Source organism: Sus scrofa, chromosome 1, assembly GCF_054392235.1.
Source record: "Sus scrofa isolate SSC_HxYL_T2T_F1_AM1 chromosome 1, Sscrofa_HxYL_maternal_Yorkshire_Landrace_v2.0, whole genome shotgun sequence".
NCBI classification, from domain to species: domain Eukaryota; kingdom Metazoa; phylum Chordata; class Mammalia; order Artiodactyla; family Suidae; genus Sus; species Sus scrofa.
In genome coordinates, this window is record NC_139383.1 from 30,401,189 (window position 1) to 30,425,990 (window position 24,802).

At 36.4% G+C, this 24,802-nt stretch overlaps 1 protein-coding gene across 49 annotated transcripts in view; it reads right to left on the bottom strand.

Annotated features, from left to right (window-relative positions):
- The window catches only part of EYA4 (EYA transcriptional coactivator and phosphatase 4), a 314,555-nt gene that overhangs the window by 119,954 nt on the left and 169,799 nt on the right, over positions 1 to 24,802 (bottom strand). For 42 of the 49 annotated variants that reach the window (XR_014803299.1, XM_084955944.1, XM_084955832.1 and 39 more), the window contains one exon: positions 8,538 to 8,587. Coding sequence is in view for 41 of the 49 variants with exons in the window: in XM_084955832.1 (XP_084811958.1) it covers positions 8,538 to 8,587 (50 nt within the window). In the remaining 8 variants the exon portion in view is untranslated. Of the gene's footprint in view, positions 1 to 8,537; positions 8,588 to 21,969; positions 22,488 to 24,802 lie in introns of those variants that run through there. The other 7 variants (XM_084955913.1, XM_084955882.1, XM_084955928.1 and 4 more) reach the window with 7 other exon arrangements.

Consider the following 24,802-nt stretch of genomic DNA (forward strand, 5'->3'; position numbering starts at 1 on the left):
TGCCCCCAACCACAATTTTAATTATTACTCTTTTGCAAAGTAGAGTCTTAGCTTAGCTCCTCTGATCCTCTGGATAAAAATCACTAAACAAATGTTACTTTGTGTGATGTGTTACGATGACCAAATTAATTCAAAGCAGCTAACAGCCTCCAGAAAGCCTGTTTTTCATCATTAATCGTAAAGATTTCAGAGGAATTTGGTTTACTATAGGAGAGGCTGCCTAGGAACACAGCCATTCTCTGGAATTCATCACTAATATACGTGGGGAAATCAGAAGTTTTCTCATTTCTGGAGAATAATGCAAGTTTGTCAGATATCCTCCATTGCCACAATACCTATGTTAAGCATCTATTTCAAATCTATTATTTCACTTTCTTAAGATCAAAAAAGTAAACACACAATGTAGAACAATTAGAAAATGTGTTTAAAGCATAAAAAAATAGTGTATAATGCTTTCTCCAAAATAACCACAATTTGTGAAATGTCCCTCAGGCCTTTTAAGAAAATCTCATTGTTGTTTTCCCTGCCTTCATGCACCTGTACCATGGCTGATCTGTCATCACAAGTACAATTTTAATCATGTTATTACCTGATCAGAAATCCATTGGTGACCTCCCAATGCCTGAAAGACAGGGGGCCAAAATTTCAAGTTTGGACTCCAAGTGATTGATTGGGGATTACATTTCTTTAGGTGTGTTTGAGAGTTGGTTTCAAAAGAAAGTCCAAACCTAGACACTCAGGTGGGCAAAATAATCTACAGAAAGGAAAATAATTTAAATTGCAGTACATAGTACATTCATCAGTTATCTAAAAACTGGATTAACCACAGGAAATGGAAAAAGCAATTTATACTGGATTGGTATTTGAGAGCTCAAAAGGGGTTTCGGGTTCAATGAATAAGTAAACGCTCAGTTTGAGGATGAGGACAGGAAGGTCAAAGCTTGGGAGAAGGGTTTACCAGAAAAGATGAATGGAGCTCCTTTTACTTTAAAGTCTGGCTGCCACTCCACTTAATGCTCTCCCAAGTGATCTCTGCTTTGAAGATCGTAGTCTGTAGGTACCTATGAAATGTCTATGTCTATGAAATCGAGCTGCAAATCTCCATATTAGTGAAATGGATAATCAATGAGTTACATCTAGTCAAGGAAGGATAGGCTCGTATACGCTAGATTATATAAAATGAAGGATATGGGGAGTGGGATACTGAATAAAATAGATGAGTTATATATTCTGGGCAGGGAAGATGTAGAAAGTACGGGTCACCTGATGGCTTATCTGCTCAGCATCCTTTTCTTGTAAGTTTTCTCACCACTGATACATACGCTCTCAAAGGTGGCTCCTGAAAGCCACTCTGATACCATTCCCTTCCCTGGAAATTTGGAACTGAGATAACAGATCAACCAAACATTGATCATAAAGAGAGATGAGGACGCCGAGGCAGCCAAGCAGTGAGGACACAGGTGGATACAAGATGAACAGGAAGTCAGTCTGTGGTCCCCAGACCTTGTGAGATCTGGCAAGCTCTGTCTTCTCAGTTTCTTTAAGATATTATACTCTTGTTTAAAAACAAAACAACAAAAGAAGAACAAAATACCCCTTTTCTACTTAAACTGGTTCACATTAGCAGCTGCAACTATGAGTCCTAACTAAAATAACTAAGACGCCAAGCCAACCACAATCAATGCAAATTTATCTATATCCAATTTCATCTATTTCTCCATATAGCTCAAATGAGACTGTTCACTACGAGAAAATATACCTTTCAATTTCAGTTTCTAGATCTTTTTTCCAACCTCACTGTGGGTTCTCCTCCCATTTCTTTAAATCTTATCTCTCCTTCGATATTCAGCTATTGCCCTAAATCTTCATGTAACACTTCCTAACTACTCTGGCCCACAGTGCTCAGCCCACAAGCTACCTACACTCTAGTGTATCATTTTCAACTATTCTTCAGTGAAATTAGCTCACGTGTAGGACTACCAGGGAAGTACTGTTCTAAACAGAGGCTCTCAGTAGCCAAACAGTACACAAATATCATATTTTATTCTAATGTCTACGTATAAGTGACAAGTGAAGTGGTACCTTCAAATCAAGGTACCTATGTGACTAGTGTATTTTTTTTCTCTAAGTTCCTTTCCAGGGCCCATGTTAAATTGGTGTTCTCTTCTGTCAATCTGGAACTAAAAGAGGAAAATCAAGTGGGACTCAATGAACATCTAACATACCAGAATAAGGGCAATAAGAGAGTGGATAACAGGTAGCCCAGGTAATCCTTGACCTTAACAGACAGAAAACAGGCATGAAGAATACATATCCTTATTTTTACCTCTTGCACACAATTTTACTTTTTTTTTTTTAAGGTCAATCTGTCCATGCTCTGTGTATGTTCTAAATGAATACCAAACAGTGTCTCTCTGATCAACGAACAATCCCATATAGAAAGTGCATCATTTGAGAAAGGCTGGTCCAACAAACTGGCCGAACAGAAAGGCACGGTCTGTATCCAAAGAAGCCACAAGGGGATCTGTTGTACTAGATCAGAGGTGAAGTGACAAGAGCCTTAACTGTCACCATGGCATGGGAAGGGGCAGGATAAAGAGATTCAAAACACAGCAGAGGAAAATTAAATACAACTTGATGACCAACCGGATTGGGAAAGAAGAGATAAGTCAAAGATCATTCTCAAATTCTGAGGCATGGCAAACTGAGAGAATTATCACTAGAAAGAAAGATCCTGGAAGAGGGAAGGTAATAATTATAAGGCTGTACAAAGGGAGTTTGAGATAGCTAAGAGAAATCTCTATAAAATTACAGTAGGAATTTTTGGTGACAAGAGATCGTCTAGGAGCCATTGCAAGTTGGATTTGTATATCTGGAAGTTATTCATTCACTTGACAGGTACGTGCTGAGGACCTGCTACTTGTCAGGCCCTCTGCTGTATCCTGATGTTACAATGGAGAGCAAAAGAAAGCAGAGATGATCCCTAAATTGTGGAGCTTACAGTGTAGTACTTGAAGCACGTGTTAGTCAAGTGAGACACCAGTGAAGGCATGTGACAGTGAGACCTGAGCAGCTCGCTGGCCAGCAAAGGCTTCCCCAGGTAAGAAGCAGTGAGCAGAGATGTGAAGCATGAGATGAAATTCAGTAGGTGAGCAAAGCTGGGAGGGGGAGGATAGTGCAAAAGGGGAAGGAGCATTCTAGCCTCTGTAGAAGGAGGAGCATGGCTTCTATAAATGCTGATCCTGTGAAAGGGAAAGCCTGATTGAGGCTAGAGTAACAGGAAGTGGCCAGATTCTACATGTCATGGGCTACATCAAGAGTTGTGAACAAAGAGTATAAGGAAAAAATATGAAATGGAAGGAAAGCAAAAAACAATCAAGAAGAAAACCAGGGGATCTGAAGACAGCTAATAATGGAACCAAATCCAAGAAATGGTTAAATAATTCCCTGGCCTCTAGAGCTAGATGGTGGTACTGAAAGAATCTAAGCTTATTGGAGCTACATCTTGAAATTTTCAAGTCTGAGGGAATGCAACCTGGCACTAATAAGTGCTGATGCTTCTTGCAGACAGAATATTGACCCAGATGGACCTTTGATTTGACGCAATGAAATACAATGGGTTCCTTTCATACCAAGGAACCCTCAGCTTTCACTGCTACAAAAACAATAAAGCATTTAATTTTTGGACAAAAAATTATACGCAGATAAACATTTTAGACCTCCGGAATTACTGCAATAATTATTTTACTAGGAAAAAACCATGTATCATTTAAAAGCTTAACTATAACACTGTCAAACCATGACGACTTTTGAAGGTTTTGCACATAGACATTGAATAGATAAACTTCCTGATTCTCACTTACGTATTATGATATTAAAATGAGATTAATTCCAATACATCCTTAAATGCTGGGGAGTTGTTCTTTCTCTTGATAATTACAAAGTTTAGGAGTTCTCTTGTGGTGCAGTGGGTTATGGATTCAGCATTGTCACTATAGCCCCTGGGGTCACTGCTGTGGCATGGGTTTGATCCCTGGCCTGGGAACTTCCACGTGCCATGGAGAGCAGCCAAAAAATTTTTTTTTAATTAAAAATAAATAAATAAAAATAAAATCAGTATAGCCGAGGGCACTCGCACCATTACCCACAGAACTTTTTCATTTTCCATATGGAAAAACTATCATCTTAGCTCATGTGCACCATAAGGACTTCCTGTATGTATTTTAGTATTTCCTTTAGCTCTCCCTACTGTAATATGCTGGCAGGACTGTGGCCACGATGACATGGAGCATTAACAGCAAAAGAATTGGTATAATTCCTAGAAGTCAGTTCAGAGCTCAACCTCACCAAAATTTTTATTTCCATTTACTCCTTAATTAACAAAACAAGCATATAATACAATCATCTGATTCGAGTTTTATTTTCTTTCAAAGTTCTTGATCTCTTCCGGGTGAAAATGCTCTAACCAGTTAGTGGCCCAAAAAGGAAAGAGAAACAGAAGGTCACCAAAGAAATCATTCAGGTATTAGGGGAAGTATTTTAACATATAGGCACTCTAAGATATTTGCCAAGAATGCAATTAAAAAATGAAATAAATGATTTCCTCACCTCATAGCAGAAATAAAAGGTAGAAGAGTTAAGGAAATGGAGACTCAAAAAATTCTAATTTTACTCGCCCAGGAGCTAGCTGTCATATTAGAATTAAACAAAAACCATGTATTTTCAGGGATGGCTTAAATAAGTTCTAAATCTACACAAACAAAGTTACCATGAATATAGAAAAATGTCAAGATAAAAATGACAATTTAATTTTTTGTCTTAAGATGGTCTGCCTAGCAACAGATTTAATTCTAGGGTAAGGTAAAGCAGGAGAATTAGTTTTCTCATGTACCCATTCTAAGATGAACATTAGTTTTAGGAACAAACACCACATTCTTAAAATGATTAGTGACATTAGTGGAAAGTTTAGAAAAAAAGTACCTTTAAGGAATGACAAGTGTTAGTAGAAGAAACTATTGCATCTGGAGTTGATAAGCAATGAGATCCTACTGCATAGCACAGGGAACTTCCTCTAGTCACTTGTGATGGAACATGATGGATGATAATGTGAGGAAAAGACTACATATTTCTCTATATTATATATAGAGAAATATATATATATTTCTGCTGACTGGGTACAGCAGAAATTGACAGAACACTGTATCAACAATAATAGAAAAAATAAAAATACTGATCTTAATAAAAAAAAGGAATGTCAGTTTTTCTATGAAGCACATTCTATCCCTTCCCATATGACATTAAGTTCAATACAGATGAATCTGCGAGAACACTGCCCCAAATGTCTGACTTTCAGTATATCCACATTATGTTATCTCTAAGAAGACATTTTTACCTTACTTACATCGTATGGGTTTATAAATTTTCTTTTTTTCCAATCCACCAGTCACATCTGCAGCCCAAGTGTCTCTTTCCGAAAGAGGAATTAAGGCCAAGCAAGACAAGAATTTGCTGATACACATGTCGCTCCAAGAATTTCCCCTGACAAAGTCCCCACACCCAACTTAATTACTTCCCTACTGTAAAAACACTTTCCATCTGCATTTATTCTAATCTTTTTCAAATCCAAAATCAACACACTATAAAGCTAGCTAAATAAATGAATGATATTAACTTTAGGTTCCAAGTGAGGGAGCATTTTATAAGGCAGTGGGCCTCCAGCTCCCATGCATTTTGTGCTGATACAGTATTTCATTTTTAGCTCAGTTCTTTACTTCAGATTTGTTTATAGTAGAATTACCTGACCCCAGGCCTTAAATCTCAGTCTGAATCTCTCTCTCTCCCTCTCCCTCTCATACACACACACCACACACACACACACACACACACACACACACACACACTCAGAGAGAGAGAGAGAGAGAGAGAGAGAGAGAGAGAGAGAGAGAAAGTGAAGGGAAAAAGGAGGAGAGGAAGAGACAGAATGTATGAATGTTTGTGGTTCTTAATGAGCCAAAAGGAATGTACTCACATATGTATATGCTAAAGTAATGCTTACCTGGTATCTACAATAAAAGCATTTTGATGTGGCCTTTTTGCTATTGCTGTTGGTTAGAAAAACTGAACCTCAGTACATACTTATATAATCAATACTATTTTTGTCATCGCTAATTTGTTGACTAGTCAGTAAGTTATTGTATCCTTTTTGTGCAAAATGTTCTTTAGCATAGCTTTCTTCCTTTCTTGATATTCCATCACTTCATTAACTAATGCCATTTGGCACTCCCAGGCCTAGTATCTGTGAATAAACAGACAACCCAAGAACAGCCACCTCTTTCTGTTACTGATACTACCAGAGTGTGGAGATTGTACTTTGCACCAAAAGTTAGGACAGGGGACCAGCCACGATCAAAATGTTTGGGTGACACTGAACCAATAAATGATTCCAGGTTATCCTAAAGGCTTTTCCATCTTGGGTTTTTATAAATAAGGATTGTATTATTTGTTTGTTTTTGATATCACAAAGCTCTACACTCCTTAAAAATTTATTGGCCTAATTTTACCTGTTTATATTATGAGTTAGGAAATTTTTAGAAGCAAGTTATCTACGGCAACCAACTAGTAGCTTCCAGAAAGTAAAGGCATTTTCCAATCAATATATATATTATAATAATGTGTAGTATATAACAGAATAATAAAACATACTTAAAATAATACTTTAAAATCAACTATTATTTATCTTAAAAATACGATTGCACTTTTAAGGCCACATGGGCTGAAGTCTAAACCCTCTCTTTTCCAATTTATATAAATTATAAACATTTATATAATTTATAATTTATATAATAATTTATATAATTATAAACACTGCATCAGTTTGGCGGCTGGATTTTTGGTGCTTGTTTAAAATTTGTTTAAGCACAACATTGTCTGTCCAAAATTCCTCAGTGAGTGTCCTCAAGGGTAAAACATTTTGATATGCAATATTAATAAAAAGGATAATCATATTGCTCTGTTTTCCCTACTAACCCTTGAGATCAGCTGCTCGCAAAAGTTATCTAATTAGTTAAATAAAAAATCATAGGTGGGTTTCTCACAGAGGTTGGCAAAATAATTAGGAAGGAAATGCTGGAATTACTCTGCTCTGTAGGAAAAATTTAATGGTGCATCCATTTCCTAATGCTCCAATAAGCTAAAGCTATTTGGTTCTCTTCTGATACATAATCATAAAAGACAAAGACCAAATGTCAAGAATCCTATGTCATATTATATATACTTCTGACGATGTAAAAGAAAAGACCACACACAAGCATTTCACTATGATATATATAGGAATTAATTATAGGAATATCTTACTACATAAAACAAAGGAAGATTTAATCAAACTGTTAGGACTGTATATTCTACATGCTTTCCAAAAGGAACAGATGGTGGTTGTTAACACTGTATCTAGATCTATATTGTTTTACTGTACCAAGAAAATCACTGCAGACATCACAGGCTAAAACGAGTAGGACAAGATAAACTCACCATTAAATACAAATTTCTTTCTTTTTTTTTTTTTTTTTTCTGTCTTTTTGCTTTTTCTAGGGCCACTCCCACAGCATATGGAGGTTTCCAGGCTAGGGGTCGAATCAGAGCTGTAGCCACCGGCCTACGCCAGAGTCACAGCAACGGAGGATCTAAGCCGCCTCTTCGACCTACACCACAGCTCACGGCAACGCTGGATCCTTAACCCACTGAGCAAGGCCAGGGATCGAACCTGCAACCTCATGGTTCCTAGTCAGATTCGTTAACCACTGTGCCACAACGGGAACTCCTAAATACAAATTTCTTAATGCAAGAAGCTACATCACTGATATTGTATGAAGGATATGTGTTTACTATTATAATAGTATTTACAATACTTTTACTTACCCGTTTAAAATTGAGGCCTGGATTTTAAAATAAAAACAGTGAAAATGCATAGGCCTAAAAAAGTCTGTTGGGCATCTGGTCCAACCACAAACAACCAAATGGTGCTAAATTCCTGTCTGCAGTGGCCTGACCATGTTATTAATTCATCATTTCTTCAGTCTCTATATAACCACAAAGAGAATGACACATTAATTTTGATTTTTCCAATTTGATACCATCTTCAAAATCTATAGCAACATTTGATTGAAAGCAATTCTAGATTTTTGGTAAACACACATTTAAAAGCTATTCAGTTCCTGACAAAATTTCAGATGTGAATACATTACAAGAAGAGATTAGAAAGAAAAATGAAGGTGAACTTAAAATAATGACTGTTCAGGGAATATATTTTCAGTATTCCCAGAGCTGTTTCCACTATTGTTCTTTGAAGGTGACCGCAATTGGTGTCCTTTTTATTAATATTCTGATGAATAGTATCCAAGCCAGTATGATAGATAATGTCCATACAGATAAGTGTTTAAATGTAATGTTTTAAATCAAGTTGTAACCGAAGTATAACATCTTATTAGTTCTTCAAAACTGCAATGTTTCTTAGCGAAGTCTTGGCCTCTATTTTACTGTACCTGGAATTCTGGGGTTCTGGAACATCTGATTCTGTGCACGGTTTCTTTACCTGTAAGAAAAGAATACTAGTTACTCTCATATGAAAATACAACTTCCTCACTCAGGTTCACACACTTGTTAAACTTAAAGTGGATATAGCTCTGCCCACCAAGATCTCTATAAAATACTCCCCACCTTTTACAGCAGCAGCGCGCAGTATTAAATTGTGTATTTCATTATGACCCCATGAACAGCTGCCAAAGGCACTTCCCCAGACTCCATTAGTACGTAAAATGCTCAGCTAAAATAGCCTGGGACCAGCTTAACTAGGAACAAAGAAACCAAAGAACCAGGTTTCCCACTTAGGAACTGGGAAGCCATGCTGTTCTCAATTCACTAAGAAATGTTCTTCCAGTTGATACTGCTTCTGCCTCCTACGAAAGTGCACAATAATAAACACCAGGTTCTGGGGGCAAAGCACAGTGTTAGCTAAAACATTCACATATTAATTTTCATTTTCTCAATCCGGTGGCTCTGTGTTTTATATATTTCTCAGCATATCAATTAGATTTTGGCATTGCTCACAGACTTCTCATATATATCTGCGGTATATTTTGCAGACAATATTTCAACTTCGTGGTTTTTAACCCACAGAAGGTAAAGAATGAACATAATTTTCATTTTTAGGACATGCTACCCACTTCTGGACAGAAGTGTGTGATACAACCTCTAAAACAAGGCAAAGCACAAATCCATTGCCTTTCACAATTTAGCTTCAAGCACAGATACTTAGGTCTGATTATTATGGTTTCACTGGTACCTTACAAGCAGAGTAAACTCAACTTCAGAAATTCCTCCGTTAACATGAAGCATAAACAATATATATTCACAACTCCACTGTCATCCACTCTGGGTGGTTACATCGTCATGGTCTATCTACACAACCTACAGGATCCAGGCGTTTTAACTCCTAATATGTGGTTTGGAAGTGAAAAATAAGTCTACCGAAAATACCTCGGGGACATATGCCATGAGTGTGAACTGTGATACGAATGGCACTGCTTAAGAATAAATTTTGGATTTTAAAACTACTGTATTGTGGAGTTCCCGTCGTGGCGCAGTGGTTAACGAATCCGACTAGGAACCATGAGGTTGCGGGTTCGGTCCCTGCCCTTGCTCAGTGGGTTGACGATCCGGCGTTGCCGTGAGCTGTGGTGTAGGTTGCAGACGCGGCTCGGATCCCGCGTTGCTGTGGCTCTGGCGTAGGCCGGTGGCTACAGCTCCGATTCAACCCCTAGCCTGGGAACCTCCATATGCCGCGGGAGCGGCCCAAGAAATAGCAACAGCAACAACAACAACAACAAAAGACAAAAAAAGACAAAAAAAAAAAAAAATACTGTATTGTCCTTCTAGTTCACAAATTCTCTCCTTTTCCGTCTTATACGGATGCTTAAAAAACAAATTTTAAAAATCCCTGCACTTTCAAAAACCTATGTCTTTCGCTCTCGATTCTAAGCCTAGGCAGTTTATAATCTGGGATGTAAATTATTTGCTTGATTAACTGTACTCTCATCTGCATCCTGTCTATACATTCATATAGTATGAAAATAAAGCTGATTAGCCAAGAGATTACCATCTCTGTCCTATCATATAACATTTTCTATGCTATTAATATGGAAGTCAGCCCCAAGAGATAGAAGGGTGAAGAAATATTTTTGAATAATTTAAAAAAGAAAAGAGAGAAGGGAATATTTTCCCAAAAAAGTAAACATAAAATTCACTATGAAACCCACAAAAGTCTATGTCCATTAAAAATATGAAACCCACGGAAGTCTAAGTCTATTAAAAATTCCAAGAAAAAAAAAGAATTAAAAGGGAAAGATATGATAATGAAACCCTTCTTTCCCACTGGTTCTTTTCTATGATTCATCATCAGCATGAATATGTAGAAATCACCTCAAAGTGAATGTCTCTTTCTGAAAGACGATGAAACTTGGTGACTGACGAAAAAAGCTCCAGATCACACAGGCAAACTAGACATAAACTCCCAAGCAAGAGTCTGAATGAGACAAGCTTCCTCTGGTTTAAAAAACAAAGTGTTTTTTTGTTTTTTTGTGGGTTTTTTTTTGCCATTTCTTGGGCCGCTCCCGTGGCATATGGAGGTTCCCAGGCTAGGGGTCGAATCAGAGCTGTAGCCACGAGCCTACGCCAGAGCCACAGCAACACAGGATCCGAGCCGCGTCTGCAACCTACACCACAGCTCACGGCAACGCCGGATCGTTAAACCACTGAGCAAGGGCAGGGATCAAACCCACAACCTCAGGGTTCCTAGTCAGATTTGTTAACCAGTGCACCACAATGGGAACTACTGTTGTTTTTTTTTTTTTTTTTTTTTTTTTAATCCTTAACACCCATAACTTTACAAAACATCATTCTCCAAATAATTACCTAGAAAGTTGTGATTATTTTAGTGTATTCTCAAAGCAGTAATTGTAATGTCAGAGAACACGTCTACTAATGATTTACTATCTATTATGTGCAGAGTCCCAGGTTCATAGCTAATGCTTAATGAGTATGTGATGAAAGACTGAAGTAGATATAGATATTCTTTTAGGTATTGTTAGAGCTTTGCATTCTTCAAAGTAATTCTTTTCAGGGACTTTATTCATTTCTTCATGTTCAAATGAGAGAAGAATAACATTTAGGATGCCATGACTTCTAAAAGAGAGATCTATACAGGGTGGTGGATGTTCAGAGGACAACTGACCCTACCCAAAGGAACATGGGAATGGCAACAAAGGAAGTGACTTCTGGACAAAGTCTTAAAGGCCATAGGCTTTAAAGACTAAATCTCGAGAGAGGTGGTTATTTCAACATCATAGGATTTGCCACAGTAACCATATTTAAAGACCTGATAAATTGTAAAAAAAAAAAAAAAATCTGGAATTTAATCTTTGGGCAATGAAGACCATTGAAGGATTTTAAGAGACAGACTAGGTAGAGATGTGCAGAAGACAGTGTAGAAGGGGACAAGCTGAGGACTGAAAGGCAGATAAGAGCCTAATGTAACAAGAGAGAATGTACAGGATCCACCAAAGCAGAGATGGCACTGATTTGTGTATCATTAATCTCTAGCCTTGAATAGATACTCCTTGCTATGGTCTGAATGTTTGTGCCCCTTCAGAATTCATATGTATAATCTTAACTCCCAAAGATTACGAAGTAGGGCCTTTGGGGGGATGCTTAGGTCATGAAAATGGAGGTTTTATGAATGGGATTAATTCTTATGAAAGAGCTCCCACAGAGCTCCCTAGTCCTTCCACCATGTGAAGACACAATAAAGAGAAGAAGTCACTGGCTATGAATCAGAAAGTGGTCTCTCGTCATGTACAACCTCGGTCTTGGACTTCTCAGCCTCCAGAACTGTGAGAAAATAAATTTCTATTGTTTATCAACTACCCAGCCTTTGGTATTCTGTTATAGCAACCCAGTGGATTAAGACAATAAGACAGTCTGCAAAGAAATAAAACAAAAAGACAACCTACAGATTGAGAGGAAATATTTGTAAATGATGTGACTGGCAAGGGCTACATTTCCAAAATATACAAACAGTTTATACAACTCAATAAGAAAAAAACCAAATAATCTAATTTAAAAATGGGCAAAGACCTAAATAAACATTTTTCCAAAGGAGAAATGAGATGGCCAATAGGCACATGAAAAGACACTCATCATTGCTAATTATTAGAGAAATCCAAATCAGAAATACAATGAGGTATCATCTCACACCAGTCAGAATGGCCATCATTAAAAAGTTTACAAATAATAAATGCAGGAGAGAGTGTGAAGAAAAGGGAAACCTTTTACACGGCTGGCAGGAATGTAAATTGGTATAGCCATTAAGTTATGGAATTTCCTCAAAAAACTAAAAATAGATTGCAATATGACCCAGCAATCTCACTCCTGGGCATAAACCCAGACAAAACTTATAATGTGAAAAGATACATGCACCCCTGTGCCCAAAGAAGCACTATTTACAATAGCCAAGACATGGACACTACCTAAACATCCACTGACAGATGAACAGGTAAAGAAGACGTGGTGTGTGTGTGTGTGTGTGTGTAGATACAGAGATACGCATACACACACACAATGGAATATTACTCAGCCATAAAAAGAATGAAATAATGTCATGAGCAGCAACATGGACAGACCTCGAGATTATCATACTAAATAAAGTAAATTAGAAAGAGATAAACACCATTTGATATCGCTTATATGTGGAATCTAAAACATGACCCAAATGAACATCTCTATGAAACAGAAACATACAGACACAGAGGACAGACTTCTGGTTGCCAAGGGGTTGCGAAGGAAGAGGCAGATTGGGAGTTTGGGATTAGCAGTGCAACCTAGTATACACAGGATGAATAAACAACAAGGTCCTATTGTATAGCACAGGGAACTATATTTAATATCCTGTGATAAACTATGATGAGGAAAAATATGAAAAAACTACGTACAATTGAATAACTTGGCTATACACAAGAAATTAATAGCATTGTAAATCAACTATACATCAATAAATTTTTTTTAAAAGTTCACTAACTGAATCATTCAATCCAATGGTGAGAGATGAAGACCTGAATTAAGACAGGGGCCATGGGGAAGTTCTCTTGCAGTGCAGAGGGTTAAGGATCTGGCATTGTCACTGCAGCAGCTTGGGTTGCTACTGTGTCATGGGTTCGATCCCTGGCCCAGGAATTTCCATATGTTACAGGCATGGCCAAAAAATAAGACAGGAGCCATGGGGAGAAGTGAGAGGATGGTTTTGATAGATATTTCTAAGATAAAATTGAGAGAATATCATTGCTGATTAAAGCAAAGTATAAAGTAGAATATGACCTTATCTTTTCATCTGTCCTTGAAAAACCTTTGCTAATACCAACAACAAAAAAAATGTTAATTTATGACTTCTTTAAAAAAAACTTCAAAAGTTTACCTTCTTTCTGAATTGATGGAGAAAAGCAAGATGAATTATTAAAAAACTGGTATCTTCACATCGTCTTGATCACAGAATTAGAAGCCAAATGGGCAGTTTTACCTAAATTTAAACACACTGTCCCATTTGAGAGATCAACACTTCATTAAATGGTGACTATTTTTTTTTTTATCAGTTTCTTTCTTTTTCTTTCTTTTTTTTTTTTTTTCTCTTTTTGCTATTTCTTGGGCCGCTCCCGTGGCATATGGAGGTTCCCAGGCTAGGGGTCCAATCGGACCATAGCCACCAGCCTACGCCACAGCCACAGCAACGCGGGATCCAAGCCGCGTCTGCAACCTACACCACAGCTCACGGCAACGCCAGATCGTTACCCCACTGAGCAAGGGCAGGGATCGAACCCGCAACCTCATGGTTCCTAGTCGGATTCATTAACCACTGCACCACGACGGGAACTCCCAAATGGTGACTATTGAAATATAAACACTATTAGGAGTTCCTGTCGTGGCTCAGCAGTTAATGAATCTGACTAGTATCCATGAGGATGCAGGTTAGATCCCTGGCCTCCCTCAGTGGGTTAAGGATCCGGCGTTGCCGTGAGCTGTGGTGTAGGTCACAGATGCAGCTCGGATCCTGCGTTGCTGTGGCTATGGTGTAGGCTGGCAGCTCCAGCTCCGAACTGACCCCTAGCCTGGGAACCTCCATATGCTCCACAAGTGGCGCAAGAAATGGCAAAAAGACAAAAAGACCAAAAAAAAAAAAAAAAAAAAAAAAAAAGACCAAACAAACAAAAAAAAAGAATGAATATTCTTATAAAATATATAGAACCTAGTTATTTAATGACCACTAATTTAGTTATGAATTTGTTCTGAAAAAATCTGAAACAAGTATGCCAAGAAATGAGGCAGAATTTCATGCTCATAATTTAAATCCAAATCTGTTTTCATTAGACATACAAGGAAGTGAGCAAAAAATATGCCAAGAGAAAAAGATGAATAAAGTTAAATATATTTAATTGCCTTTAATAATGTGAATTTTAACTCTACTTAATGTTATAAAAGTAGCAAAAATCAAAGCAAGATGAAACATAATGAAAAGTTTAACTATTCTAAGAAAATAATTATTTGTATGTCACGAAAATACAAACACTGAATTTTTTTTTCTTTTTTGGCTGCACTTGCTGCATACAGAAGTCCTGAGCCATGGATCAAATCTATGCCACAGCTGTAGCAATGCTGGATCCTTAACCCACTGTGCTGGGCCAGGGATTCAACCTGCATCACCTCTGAGACAATGCTAGACCCTTAACCCACTCACCAAGAGTAGACTCCAAAAACTGTTATTTTTGAAGAAAAAGTAATAGCTAAAATATTTGATTGTTGGAGTTCCTGCTATGGCACAGCAGGTTAAGGATCTGACTACAGCGTCTCAGGTTTATGGAGGTTCAGGTTCATTCCCCGGCCTGGAGCAGTGGGTTAAGGATCCAGTGTTGCTGCAGCTGTGGTGTAGGTTGCAGCTGTGGCACGGATTTATTCCCTGCCTTGGGAACGTCCATGTGCTATGGGTCCGACTGAAAAAGAAAACAAATTTCTGCATGTTTATGTGGATATTCCTTTCCCCCTTTTTCACAGATAATAATACTGAAAACTAGAAAGATTAATCTGCAAGTTACGTAGTAAATTTCAAATCCAGACCTCTAAGGACATTTTAACCAGTAAATGTTAAAAACCTAAAATTCATAAACATATATGCCAAACTGTTTAAAATGAAGATCAAAACATACATTTGAAAGTACAATTTGTATTATGTCATAATGATAAGTGCTGCCATTAATTAGGCGGCTATTCTTTTCCACTCACTGGCTGGACTACGTGTATATGTAATATCACTTAATCTATGAAGACAGGTGTGACGGATGAAATCCTTCTTTTACAAATGAGAAAACCAAGGCTCAAAGAGGTTAAACACCTTGCCAATGTCCCACAGCTAGCACTAACAAGGATGGAATTAGAACAGAATGTTATACAGTAAGCCGTTTCTTCTAATGCGAGATTTTCCAACTGCTTTTATTAGGTTGTTTTAAAATTAAGACCTGAAACTAACATTTTCTGTGGAACAATTTTTGAAGGAGAACTTACTAATTAATTCTTGCCATACATCAACCATTAAATGAATCTTTTAAATTGGATTAGTGAGGTAGCCAGTTTTTAACCAAGCACTAGCAACATGTAAAGCCCATGAGCAAAGTGAAACTTGAGTTTTGAAGAAGTTACCCCAATACTTCTAGCATCTACTGCCATCACCACCATCCTAACAAGTTCAAAGGTGGTCTAATGTAAAAAACAACGTCTCTTTTGTTGTTGTTGCTGTAAGTCTTAGATATCAGGATCTACGCATTCAACAAGGCTTTACCGAATGCCTCAGGGTATATGAGGCACCAATCTGGGGATGGAGATGAACTTGACCTAAACAGCCCAGCAAAGGAACCACTAACCACATGTGGCTCTTTAGAACCTGAAATGCAATTAGTCTGCATTGAGCTGTGCTGTAAGTATAAAAGGCACACAGAATTTCAAAGACTCAGTATTTTTTAAAAAAGGAAAAATACCTCAATATTTTTGATATTGAGAAATGAAAATACATTTAGGTCGACTGGGTTATATTCATTTCTTTGTACTTTTCTAACAATGCTAAAGTCACAAGTGGCTTAGACTAAATTTCTGTTGAACAGCACTGACCTAGACCAATAAAAGCCTGCCCGCATGAGTCGTGCACTCTAAGTAAACAGGTAAACAACGAATATAATGTCAGCAGCAATGATTGGCAAGAGAAAATAATAGAACAAGGGGTAGAAAACATTGGTTAACAATGTTACATCAGCTAGACAATTATAAAAAACTGTTATTCTTATTTCACTCAATTTACTCTTCAAGTTTTTTAGGCTGTTATGTACAAAAAGTAAGACGAATTGCATTTTTTTTTTTTTTTTTGGTCTTTTTGCCATTTCTTGGGCCGATCCCACGGCATATGGAGGTTCCCAGGCTAGGGGTCCAATCGGAGCTGTAGCCACCGGCCTACGCCAGAGCCACAGCAACGCGGGATCCGAGCCGCGTCTGCAACCTACACCACAGCTCATGGCAACGCTGGATCGTTAACCCACTGAGCAAGGGCAGGGACCGAACCCGCAACCTCATGGTTCCTAGTCAGATTCGTTAACCACTGCGCCACGACGGGAACTCCCGAATTGCACTTTTTAAACAAAGCATAAGGAATGTGGGATCTGGTATTGAGAATAATGAATACTTTCAATGTCTGGGAAATAAGTGCAGAAAATATAATCTCTAGAATGTTTTGCATTATGACAATTACATTCACATATAAAAATCACCTTAAAATTATTCTCATTTTCTAACCACTATGTACTTTGGGAGGCTTACAATTTTTTGAGGAAAAACAGATTAACTCATAGCAAAACTGAAAAGAAAAACAAGTTTCTTTTATGCCATCCACCATCTTCTTAAAAAAGCTGGAACCAATTATTCCAATTATTTTGTATATAATATTGCTGTTTATAAACCCTGAAACATTAATGATGATTTTTAAAATGTTAAGGATGGAATAATGGAAGAAGACTCTTTTTTTTTGTCTTTTTGCCTTTTCTAGGGCCACTCCCGTGGCATATGGAGGTTCCTAGGCTAGGGGTCGAATCGGAGTTGTGGCCACTGGCCTACACCACAGCCACAGCAACGCGGGATCCGAGCCACATCTGCAACCTACACCACAGATCACGGCAAGGTCAGATCCTTAACCCACTGAGGGAGGCCAGGGATCAAACCTGCAACCTCACGGTTCCCAGTCGGATTCATTAACCACTGAGCCACAATGGGAACTCTGGAAGAAGACATTTTAAAAAGGTCTCTTTGGTAACTTTATTTTGTCTTGAAACTAACTTTAATGATTAAGGCTTAGAATATACTGTACATTGACAATAAAAGATCAATTCTGAAACTATAAATCTAAGATTAAAAACTTCAGAAACTAAAGTTAGCTGATGTAATGAATAACTTCCATATTCTTATGGATGGCATGCAAGGTAATCCTTATTTCTTCACCGAACTGCACAGAAAATATAATACAGATTCGAATGCATTACAGTTTAAGGAAAATGGCAGATAAAAAGATAGATATAAAAATAAAATCTGACATAGTGCAGTGGTTTAAGAATCTGAATGCGGTGGCTCGGATTGTTGCAGAGGCACAGGTTTCATCCCCAGCCTGGTGCAGAGGGGGTAAAGGATCCAGCGTTGCCACAGCTATGGTGTAGGTTGCAGCTGTGGCTCAGATTTGATCCCTGGCCTGGGAATGTCCTTATGCTTCAGGTGAGGCCGTGAGAAAAAAAGAAAAATTTGTTCCCCAAATGCAAATTATATTGTAGGTTATCACTTGCAATACTCTTTGTAAATACAGAATTATCATCAACAATAATGGTCACTTCCATTGTACATTTATAAAATTATTATAAATAATTGCTGTTAGAGCAGAATGGGTACCTAAATTTAGTTACTGTTAGGTTTAATTTAGTGAACATAAAAGACTTACTGAGATATCAATTGTTATATGACATTCTTTCACATTTCATAAACTTAGAATTAGGTCATATTTGAATTTTAAATTACTCAATGTAATTTAAATTGTTTTCGTAACATTATTCCAGCTTTATTCTAGAAATGTAAAGTATGCTTTCATTTAATTAGAAGACCCTTTCTAACACATCTTATTTTTTTCAATTAGCTGAACCAGCGTTTGATGTGCTTCCCCCCATCATCCTGTCCTCTAATCAATAGCATTAAATAAATAAAAGTTACTGCCCCATTCTATTTTACTTCAAAATGCACATGGTAACATAACTAAGGAAATATAAAAGTGGGTATATGAATAAATTTTAAAATTGAGTCAAAATAATAACAGTTGGAATGTTTAAGTAAATCTGTATTTTTTGCAAGAGACTTTTGCTGAAAATGATTGTAATGTTTATTTACTTCATTTTCTAAATATAATATTTAGAAGTTAATACCATTTTAGAACTGAACACAGGACATATACTTTAATGAGATAACCTATGATTATTTGTGCATCCCAGTAAATATAACTTATGTTGAGATCAGGACAGAATTGCTGCACTGCTAGTCCCATGGGGATGCAAACTTAGAAAGACACTACCGACGAAAACATCTCCACATTTCTCCACAAGACCTATTTTACATTTTTTTAGGTATGCTATGATTCAGTTCTTGACATCTAAAAACTCAACGCATTAAAAAAAAAAATCTTTGGAACACAAGAGTTACCACACAGTTTTTAAAAATATATCTCTGTTATAATATGCCCATAGAAATTTGAGAGGCTTTTCCAACGATAAAAAGCTATTTTGCCAAATGGTGGTCGAAAAAATGAAGGTTTTGGTGACACACTTTGTAAAAACCTAAGGATTAAATAACAGAAAACTATTTTTATAATGTTTCATTTTACCTTACAAACAAAAATTCAGCTCTAAAATTCATTCGATTTTGAAACTCTTTTCACAGAGTTAGGGAAGTTTCTTTATTCCTCTTTTCTTAGAATATCCCTCTTCGACCTCTTTATCACTGCTTACCTGGGCTTTTCCTAGCAACACCAACACAGGCCAAAGTTACCACTTACTTATTGCAAAAGTGAGAGAACCCTACTGCATAACTGGATGTCTGCATCTGCTTCAGTCCAGAGGAAAATTGCCATAACCCTTCTCTGGCTGCTATTCATAGACCAAGTATACAGATACAATTGAATATTCTGTTTTCAACTGCAACAGTAAACAAAATAAACACATACACTAATAATAGCAGGGTCACAGGGTTACTATAAACAAATCCACCACCAAGAACCTGAAGTAGAAATTACTTTACTTCTCTAATATTGGACTGTCATGGGCAAGATCTTACTTGATTTCTGGCCTTTAATGCAGCCTTCCAGGACCCAGGTTTGGGGGAGGGAGGTTATATAAAATTACACACTGGGGAGGAATTATGTTTTAAAGGTAAAAAATCCTATAGGCTATAACTCTTCATCAACTACAACTGTCACAATAGGGTTCAAATTATTTGAGAGTTCATTGCAAGGTTGGATATATTTAAAAAGCAACTTTGTAACAATGACTCAGGGAATCAAAGCATATTTATACAGAGTATATATGTATTAGATCAAATGTCAAACCACATGAGCTTTTAAAATTCTGGAGTACATTTTCTCCTTAGTTATGCTATAGACTTTTGTCACCTGACATAAACTCCACATATACTACACGAAACATTCAGGAAATTTTCAAACTCTTTCTAATGGTATGTTTTTTCATTATTACCCAATAGGGACTATATCAAAGGTAATACAGTACTTAAAATGCCACAAAAGGAACCTTAGGATGCCTTAACATATCATGTTACAGCTCATATGAAAGTTGTTCCTTTTCTAAGTTTCAAAACGAGGCTAGATTGCCATAATACTCAGCATAAATATGACAGGTAAGTGTTAAAATGATTTTTTTTTCTCACAGATGTGCACTATAAACACCTAAGAGATATTTACCTATATATCTTGGTCTTCCTTATACTTTTTAACATGCACTTTGTAGTCCTCAATGTCATAAGACAGATAATATTAAAACAACAAACAGGAAAACTGAAGGTGTGATTCTAAAGCAAGAACTAAATATTTAATGAGCACATAATATTAACTGGCAGAATCCACTGAAATTAAATTTAAATAGCTGACTCTACTGTACACGTTCTCACTGAACCAGGAAAGAATAAATCCAGTTTTAAATATGAAAATCTGTAGCTTGAGATTCCCTCCCATGTAAATGAAAATTTACGAGTTCACACAAATAATGCTTTAAAAATAATCTTAAGAACTGATCCTATTCCCTTAAGTCCAGAAATCTTGCTAATGTTTTTGACAACTTTTTTATATCTTTCAGGGTTTTTTTTTTTTTTTTTTTTTCCCTTTTTAAGGTATTGGAATGTTTTGGCCACAAGGTTAACAAAAACTTTCCCATTTATCATGACCTGCCAAGCACAACTGGCCCCTAGACAACACAGCTTTCTACCACTTAACAAACTTAGCTCATCTTGGTCGTGAAACATCGAAAAAATTTGACCACAGGCATAGATTAGCCATCATTTGCTTTAAAACATAAATATCAATCACTGTGTAGCACCTAATATTGTTTATCTATTAGGTATAATTGATAACTAATATTTTGAATTTGAATAATAATTAATATAGAGGTAGTCTGGGGTTTATTAATATATAATTACTGAATTTTAGTAAAAGTTTCTGTTAAAATCTCTCTTAGGTTTGAATATATATATATAAACTTTGAAAAAAATATTTTCAATGAATTTTTAAGAACTCTTCTAATGTACACAAAGGTATTACAATAATTCTTCAGGAAAACTGAGAAAATTAGTTTTAACTTTAAAAACAAATGTACATTAGAATGTAAACAATAAAATGACAAAGGCTATTTTAAACGGAACAACATATATCTGAGGATTAATCTGAAAATTGATTTACATATGATATAGATTTCTCTGACACGGCGAATTGATAAAAGAAGTATGAAAAGACAGCTATATTTACAGATTTTGAAAATTTTAAATTATTTACCTTACATTAAAATAGCAACTTTTAAAGAGAAAATCCTAGAGCACTGGCATCGGGTTCTTCATTTTTAAAATTAAACGGCAAACAATAAGAAAAAATCTATTTGCAGTATGCTGCATTTTAATTTTTAATATTCTAGCAACATTGAGTTTCAAAATCTATTCTAAAGTAGTTTTATACTAAAATTCTATCTTGCATAACCATTGTTACATGAAGCTTATAAATCACCTTTCCTCAGGTTTTAATCCTAAAGTGAAATTCTTCATTAACGGAGTTAATAAAACACAGATTGTAGCATAATATACACACTCAAAAACACAACTTCTATGTTTTCTGTTTGAGCAGATTTCCTATCAAAGTAAAGTAACATTTTGAATTACCTGCAAGCTAAGGGCACAAGACAAAACAGTTCCACGTAAAAGACACTTCACACATACAAATAAGTAGTTAAGAAGAAATATCCCATTCACTGTGTAACTCCAGGTAAAAAACAAGCAATTTATTACAGGGCTTTTTAAATGTACAAGTTGATTCTTTAAATGGAAGTGCAATTTAGTCTGGTAATTTCAAATTTTCTTTGGCCCTAAATATTTGTCTATCATATAGAATAAAGCATACCCTGCAGTCTCAATATAAAATAGAGCCACACAGTGGTTAAACTCAAGGGTTAAAGAGTACAGGAATTATAGATTAGATCTGTCTGTTGTGACGGTCTCATTCTAGGTAAACCTAATAAATAATTGAGATACACTTACGATTTTTTCCTCTTTGACCTCAATTAAAATGGTTTTCTGAGAGCGGGTTCTAAGGACGATTTATCCTGGTTTCCTCAATACACACTTATGAAGTCATCTGGCTTTTGTATTTCTTCAACAGCTGCATTACCTTCAAAATTGGCTTGTAGTAGTTCCCCAAAGCAAAGTGTGAGACTGCCCCCAACACACACAACCACCTTCCTTCTGCGGGTGGCTGAGTTCAAAAAGTCAGTTCAAAAATTCTAACAATAGCAACTTAGAAAGAACTTGGGGAGGAAAAAGACAAATCAAAGTAGAGATTTTTAAAGTGGGCCTCCCTCCCTCCCCCTCCCTAAGAAGTTATCACAACACATTATATGGCCATCGGTATTTGCCTTCATTGCCATTCTTGAGACGTTATAGTTTAGCAGTTTAGGAAATGTTGGGTAAAAGAACAAACAAACGGGCAAAAAGCAAAATAAGGTAGAGCAACATGATTATTCAATTACACAGGATTTCAGAAAACTGTAACCGCAACTGAGGAAAGGAGCAGGAAACTGGATAGTGCTGACCGATGCTCAGTAGACCCTGGAAACCAAACTGGAAAACTTATTGGCTGTGATAATTCATCCTCCCTTTCTTCAAACAGGTCCCCTAAACAATTTCACTCTGGCAGTAAATCAGTTTTCACAGCCACTTAGAATTAGAGGACATTTTCTCCTCCCGAATTGTGTTTTTCTCACAAGAATAATAAAATAGTACCAACAGAGCAAAGCTGCCCTCAACTGTCTTGAATGAAAGACATCTTTAAGACAGTGTAATTATTGTGACAGTTCACCCACATCTTCGTCCCTTGATGCAGCAAACACCAGTTAGCAATCTTTCTTCATGAGACTCAAAAATACAAAAAAATGTAATTAAATAATTTAAACCAAAGCATTCCACATCAAGGTTTCCAATCAAAACATATGCTCAAGGGCCCATCCAAACACAGGTAAAACCAACTAGAAACTTGAGGCATTTTTAAGAAGTTAAAACTAAACTTGATCTTACTGCCATAGCTGTAGGGGAAAAAAGTTCCATAAATAGGGGGAAATACTTGTTCTCATAAAAAATATAAAACATTTATCATTGAGATGACTGCATTTGAAATTGAATGAAAAAAATAAATTCAGCACAAAAATTTCAAAGCAGAGATTATTCAGAAAAAGTCTTTCATTTAAATAGCTGGTATTAATTTTTTAAAAAAACCTGCACCATGCACCTTATTATAAAGGGAAAAACTGTTCAAAGTCAACTATTAAAATTTTCTAATGAAAGTTAATCTAGTTATTATCCATTATTGAATCACCTGCATTTCTCCCACTATTAACATAAGGTAATTATGGTAGTTGAATTTTATGAAGACAAACTGTAGTTACAAGTTGCAGCATGGGTAAACTTGCTCAATTTTTAACTTTTATGTAGATATTTCTTCAGTCAGGCCTGTGCTAAAACTGAGAAAATTCCAAACAACTCATTTTACCTAATATTTTTGTCTGAGACAGAACGGCCTATACTTTAATGTATAACTTACCACATTAACACATTAATATTATAATGCCTCAATCAAAAGCTAAATAGAACTTACCTCATTCAAAGTCCAAAAACCTGAAACTAATTCCAGTTTTATTTGGATGGAAGTTTTGTGTGTGCGTGAGTTCGATAGCCAATAAATCCGACTTTCCAGTGTGAATAGGATAAAACCCAGTTCAAAGATTACAGAATAGTCTGCAAGGTTTAGAGTCTCTAACAACATCCAGGTAGCCTTAAAAACACCTTGCTCTGCCGTGAACCTCCGGGCACTAGAAGCAGTGCAGTTATTTAGGTTAACTAGGAGGAGACCTGGAGAGTAAACACTCTTGGCTCTGACCAATAGCTTTCCACGCCTTTCTGTTTATAGTAAGATGACTTGCCATCAGAGGTCACCCCCATGAACAGCTCCTGTCTTTTACTGGGATCTAAAGCATTTATCCTGACTCTTAGGCTGTCAACCTGCTATCGTGGGGACACATTCATAACCCACTCGTGTAGTTACTTGAAGAGTTTAAATCCTTGCATTAAATTAAAATTCACTTTAGTTTCTTTTGAAGTGAAACATTTCTGCAGAAGAAATATCTCAGGGCAAGTCAGGGATCGGTATGCATCTAAATAAGGATTAAATAAGGACCGATACTCATTTAAAGTCCCAACATTTTATGCTTTTTGTTCGTTTGTTTGGGGGATTTGGGGGGTGAGGCAGAAGACTTGTGAGATTTCACTTTCATTATTACATCTCTCCATTCAGCACAAACTTTTCTCCTTCCTCTAAGCACACATATGTACAATGCTGATAAAGTAGAAAGATGACGATAGCTTTTTTTTAATTTCCTTCATTTAAAATGTATTTTTCTTTGAGGTAGAGGAGAAGATGAACACAATTAGAACTGCTTACACTGTATTATCATGTTATGTAAAGTATTTTCTAAAACAAAGCCTTTGATTTTTTTCAAAAGAGATATGTTAAGTTCTAATGAAATGAAAAGGAAACAAGAAAAGCCAGGTTCAAGAGATAAGGATAATGAAAATAAGTCTATTTTCTGGCACTGAGGTTCCCTTTCCTCTAATGGTTTATTTGGGGGGAAAAAAATTGTGGTTTTTTTTGAGAATTATTATATAATATTATACAACTTTCCCCTTCTATCCCTTTAAAAAATGCCTCATATCTTAAAAAAAAAAAAACTAAGCTCATTTCATAAGTTTCTCCTACAATATTTCAGTTTAGCATTTACAAGCAGTATGGGAATTACTGCCTCCAATTTGTCTACATAATTCT